Source organism: Pelophylax lessonae (genome assembly GCF_965119305.1).
Source record: "Pelophylax lessonae genome assembly, chromosome: 11".
Lineage (NCBI taxonomy): Eukaryota > Metazoa > Chordata > Amphibia > Anura > Ranidae > Pelophylax > Pelophylax lessonae.
The window spans coordinates 153,433,585-153,439,584 of record NC_138778.1 but is presented as its reverse complement, the minus strand read 5'-3'; the positions used below and the strand labels follow the sequence as shown (position 1 = coordinate 153,439,584).

Below are 6,000 nucleotides of genomic sequence, written 5' to 3'. Positions count from 1 at the left end.
TGACAGGCACGTTCGACTGCTACTGAAGCCATGGAGGTCGCCATCATTTGATGTCTGGAACATCATAGGCGTGCCTCCTATCTTTCTGGTTTGAACATTATTTAAAGGCTGCAGCACATCTGCAGAAATGAGAACACTGATGAGGGAAATCTTTCCCAGAAATGCATAAGGGAGCATGTGATTCAACCAAAATATCACTTTGGGGAGGAGTTGTGCTTTTACTATATAAAGCCCCAAAATGTAATTACAGACAAATATGGTGTCCTGATCTGCCAGCTGTGCGTGCATCTAGGTTATCGGTATCAAATAAAAAAAGTTTTATTATTACAATATTTTATTGTAGAAAGTATAGTACAGTGGAATACAAGTTTTTTTTTTCTCTGCGCAGACTGATGGGGGACCAGTTTCTTCAGTAAACTATACATTCCATATGAATGAATTTGCCCGGAGAAGGTACACCTCAGATACTTGGCTGGTTCAGTCTGTAGCATAGTAATCATTACATAGGAGAAAGGCCACTATTTGGCTGTGATTGAACTCCACTAATAAAATGTCCTCTGTTCTATCAGTTAAACGTCTTATTTGCACATGTAAACAGGGCTGCTAGATAAAAACGTCAGATATAGTTGCTCCAGTCCCAGGCAAAAGGTAACCAAACACAAAAAAGAATCCGCTTCCTTCAGAGGAGTTTTTTTTTTAATAAGACAGAGGAGTGTGAGGTAGTGGAGATTTCAATGCCCAGCTGCGGGTGTCATGGTGGTCCCTCGCTGGACTCCTCTGGAGTAATTCGTTCAGAATAAAGTTCAGTAAAGAGACCTGGTAGCCAGTACTGGGGGTCTCCGGCTGCCTGCAAATCTAGCCATGCCAAGCCTTCCTTCAGTAAGTGTTCCTAAATGGTGACAACAGTAAAATATCATTAGCACAAAAACAGCTGAATCATAAAATTCTTAGGCTACAGCTACACAAAATGTTTTGTTTTAGTTCAAATACACGCTAAAAACACATACAATTAGAATAGAGTTGCTCACTTGGCTCCCCCCCCCCCCCCCCATTTATAAAATGTTTTGTATTGTTTGCAACGAATACTAGGCATTCTCTGGATCAGCAGTCACCAATCAGGAATCCACCGACCTACGGTTGGTGACTGCTGAACCAGAGAAATTTTGGTGGTCCCCAAATTGTTTGCCGCAAGTCAACATTGTGGCAGATGTATACCCCCAATGTTATTTCCAGTGTTGTTCTCAATGTGCACTGTCAATACTGTCAGAACGCTTTGATACGCCATGCCTCCTGTGAAGTTTTGGCTTCTGTGAACTTGGAGCTTGAGCACATGGCTGGATAAGGAGGTGAGATGAAATGGGGAGTCTGTGTAAAGCAGCAGTGTGATGCGGAGTGTGGGGGGCAGAGAGTTGGAGCATTGTGTGTGTATAAGGCAGCAGTGTAATCCAGAGGGAGAGGGGGCAGAGAGCTGGAGCACTGTGTTTATAAAGGTAGCAGTGCTATCCAGGGGAGGTGGGCAGAGAGCCGAAGCATTGTGTGTATAAGGCAACAGCGTGGGGCAGGGTAAGGGGGGGCAGAGAGCCAGAGTATCGTGTGTATAAGACAGCAGTGTGATCCGGGGGGGGGGGGGGGGTTGGCAGAGAGCTGGAGCACTGTGTGTTTAAAACAGTAGTGCCATCCGGGGTTGGGCAGAGAACCGGAGCATTGTGTGTATAAGGCAGCAGTGTTATCCTGGGGAAGGGGGGGGTGTCAAGAGAGCTTGAGCATTGTGTGTATAAGGCAGCAGTGTGATCCAGGGGGAGGGTGGCAGAGAGCCGGAGAATTGTGTGTATAAGGCAGCAGTGTGATCGGGGGGGGGGGGGGGCAGAGAGCCAGAGCATTGTGTGTATAAGGCATCAGTGTGATCCAGGGGGGAAGGGCAGAGAGCCGGAGTATTGTGCGTATAAGGCAGCAGTGTGAGCCAGGGGAGGATTGTGTGTGGGTATAAGGCAGCAGTGTGAGCCAGGGGAGGATTGTGTGTGGGTATAAGGCAGCAGTGTGATGCAGGGAGAGGGGGGACAGAGAGCCGGAGCATTGTGTCTTCAAGGAAGCAGTGTAATTCAGGGGGAGGGGGGGCACAGAGCCGGAGCATTATGTGTATAAGGCAGAAGTGTGATGCAGGGGGAGGGGGGCAGAGCCAGGGCATTGTGTGTATAAGGCAGCAGTGTGAGCCAGGGGAGGATTGTGTGTATAAGGCAGCAGTGTGATGCAGGGGGAGAGGGGCAGAGAGCCGGAGCATTGTGTGTATAAGGCAGCAGTGTGATCCAAGGGGAGGGGGGGGGGAAATCAGAGAGCTGGAGCATTGTGTGTATAAAGCAGCAGTGTGATCCAAGGGGAGGGGGGGGGGGTCAGAGAGCTGGAGCATTGTGTGAATAAGGCAGCAGTGTGATGCAGGGGCAGGGTGGCAGAGAGCCGGAGCATTGTGTATAAGGCAGCAGTGTGATCCAGGGGGAGGGGCAGAGAGCTGGAGCATTGTGTGAATAAGGCAGCAGTGTGATGCAGGGGCAGGGTGGCAGAGAGCCGGAGCATTGTGTATAAGGCAGCAGTGTGATCCAGGGGGAGGGGCAGAGAGCTGGAGTATTGTGTGTATAAGGCAGCAGTGTGAGCCAGGGGGAGGATTGTGGGTATAAGCAGCAGTGTGATGCAGGGGGGCAGAGAGCCAGAGCCTTGTTTGTTCAAGGAAGCAGTGTGATCCAGGGGTAGGGGGGCAGAAAGTAGAAGCAATGTGTGTATAAGGCAGCAGTGTGTTCCTGGGCGGGGGGTGCAGAGAGCTGGAACATTGTGTGCATAAAGCATGAAAAATTAAGTTAGTGGTCTGCGGGATTTAAAATAGTGAGTTTAGTGGTCTTGAGGGCTGAAAGGTTGGAGACCACTGCTCTGGGTGGATGAGGGTATATGCTGATGTTAATATGCCCCTCCTCTCCACGTTGTCCAATCAGAAAATGCCTTGTAGTCATTGAAAAATAATACAAGATTTTTTCTAAATGGAGGTGGTGCCGAGCAAGCAAGTTCTTAGAGATTTGGCACACCCAATGCTGAGCTGCATTCTCTGAACCTGGAAGCGCTTTACACCCAGAGTGTCATAAATAAAACCTAGTGCCAACATTTCAGGAAAATCCTTACAGCTGACAGTACGGGAGGGTTGGATACAGCCATATAAAGGCCAGCATGATGCAGACCAGACTGCCCTTCATAAAATGAGTCTGGAGAGACTGGGTGCCAGCAGAAGATTTGCCATGGCTCTAGATTAAGAGAGAGCACCCTGCATTTAACTAACACATTACACAGAGCTCTGAAGATTGCTAGAAAGCAGAGGTTGGTAAGTGAAGGTATCAACCAGACTAACTCAGAAAGCACCAGATGAGTGAAGTGTGGTTACAGCTTTCTGAGAAAATAACCTTAAGCTTCAATCTGAGTATCCTTGCGACTGGTGAGTATCCTTGCGACTGGTGAGTATCCTTGCGACTGGTGAGTATCCTTGCGACTGGTGAGTATCCTTGCGACTGGTGAGTATCCTTGCGACTGGTGAGTATCCTTGCGACTGGTGAGTATCCTTGCGACTGGTGAGTATCCTTGCGACTGGTGAGTATCCTTGCGACTGGTGAGTATCCTTGCGACTGGTGAGTATCCTTGCGACTGGTGAGTATCTTAGCGACTGGTGAGGACCCCAGGTTTAGTACCAGGGGAGACAGAGGTAGTGTAGGTAAGGAAGAGCAGGTCATTAATATTATCCCCATAGAGTAGTGGGTAATAATACAAAATACAGGTTAAGGGGCCATAAGTAACCCCTTGGAACGGCTGCAAAAAGGGATGCTCAAACCAACTCAATGTGAATAAATGAAAAAAACTTTGAGGATCAGAGTTGACACATGGTCTAAAATAACCCCAGCTTGGGGGACATTACAACAGGTTTGTAGAAAACACCAAAACACATACATGACACATAAAAACAATGACACATTCTCACAAGGCCGGCCCCACACATACTCTGGAAGATCAAACCAGTGGAAACCCTAGCAGGACGCATACATTCCATACGGAATTTGTTGATGCGGCGAGCTCAGGGGTCCAATGGTTAATATGCCACACTATAAATAGATGAAAATGTAGTAGAAAACCAAAAAATTGCACCAAATGACAAGGGATCATAAACATCTTCCATATTCCATTTTTTCAGCTTTTTGCTATACGGCTAATATGGTGGTATCAAAGGAATTCAGTTATGCTCTGTATAGTTCATTGATCAATTCCAATAATAAACTTAATAGCAGGCTAAACCATCACATTGAGATTCTGGATACCAGAAAACTGGAATTTTCAAATATGATTACTCCTTGAAGGAAACAGTGTCTAGAAGGAGTGTCTGCAGACCAAGTAGATTGGATTGAAATGTATGGAATCAGTCCCGTGATGATCTGGGGCAAATTTGTTGTTTTAGGGAATATTCAGCAGTTCCTCTTGTATGTGAGGCAACACTGTCAGGCCGGCAGACGTTCCTCTGGGGCAGAAAATCACTTATAATCTTCAAACTCAGAAGGTACGGGAGCAGGGGAGAGACGCAATACAATGTGTATTCTGCGCAGGCTCACACCATTATTGAGCTGTTTCTCATGGAAGTGGATTTGGCCCTGGGCCAATAGTGACCTCCCGTTAGTTCATAAATATCACCAGTGTGTCCATAGGCAGCTTGGTGGTCATGGCCTTTTCTCTATCCCCTTATCAATTTTATTTTGGTGCTCACCGTTCACTCCGGGCGCCGGTTCGATATCCTTCTGCTCGTTTTTTCCAGATAACGTTTTGAAAAGGGCCCGGCGGACAGGTGCGGCTCCAGCCAGCCACGAGGGGACGGCGTGTTCCAAGTTTGAAGACGAACTTCCGCACTATGAGTGAGAGCTGGAGCGCATTGGTGGCTCTTCCGGGTAGTGTGGGGCCGGCGTGTGACGTCAACGCGTTGCGCGTGCGTGACGCACGCTTCGTCAGGACGTCATTGGATGGTTTGAAGGACGAATAAATAGGGAGTTAGCATGATTAGTTAATGCTAACAGGTGACAGCACTGCAAACACTCCTCTATCGCTGCCTCCTACCTTCCCTAAAAACCGGATGGAAAGTCTCCATCTTGTGGTAAAAAAGAGGTAATGCTCTTCAAACTTCATTTACAACTAACTTATTTTAGTGGATGGGCGTGAGTGGGTAATAATGTCCGACAGGATTGCGGATGCCACTCAGTGCACTTCTTGCTGCATGTATGCGTTCCTTGATGAACCAATCGAGGGCGAATACTGCTGTGCAAGATGTGAGCGACTTGTTGCTCTGGTAGACCAGATCCTGGACCTACAGAACACAGTGGCAACACTGCATGGCATCAACAACCTGGAAAGGAGCTTGGACATTACCTATTAGGCGCTGGCAGGGGCCAGCATAGAGGAGGGAGGAATAGAGGAGATGCAAACAGCAGAGGTACGCAGCTGGGTGACTGTTAGGAAGGGTAGAGGAATGAGTGCCAGGGAGGCCAATCCTGAGTTGGTACACCCTAACAAATTTGCAGAGTTGCAGGTTGAGGGGGATATCAAATCAGGGGTGGCAGAGCTGGAGCATGCACCCTCCCCCAGCTGCCAGGGGAGGGACGGCTCCAGGAAGAAGGGGGGCCGTAACTCAGGAAAGGTTAGAAAGGTTGTGGTAGTTGGGGACTCAATTATCAAGAGGACAGAGAGGGCAATCTGTAAAAAAGATCTCGTGAACCGAACAGTTTGTTGTTTACCGGGCGCCCGAGTTCGGCACATCGCAGATCTGGCAGACAGATTGTTGTGTGGGGCTGGGGATGACCCAGCGGTCATGGTGCATGTGGGCACTAATGACAAAGTAAAAGGTAGGTGGAGGATCCTTAAGAACGATTTCAGGGACTTAGGTAATAGATTGAGGAAAAGGACCTCCAAGGTGGTTTTCTCTGAAATACTGCCTGT

The 6,000-nt window shown here is 48.2% G+C and overlaps 1 protein-coding gene across 1 annotated transcript in view; it reads right to left on the bottom strand.

The window, feature by feature from the left end:
• Positions 1-450: 450 nt before the first annotated feature.
• Positions 451-6,000, bottom strand: part of SNF8 (SNF8 subunit of ESCRT-II) — a 36,137-nt gene continuing 30,587 nt past the window's right edge. The window contains exon 8 of the mRNA XM_082272970.1: positions 451-889. Within this exon, the coding sequence (XP_082129096.1) occupies positions 752-889 (138 nt within the window). The 3' untranslated portion in view covers positions 451-751. The remainder of the gene's footprint in view (positions 890-6,000) is intronic.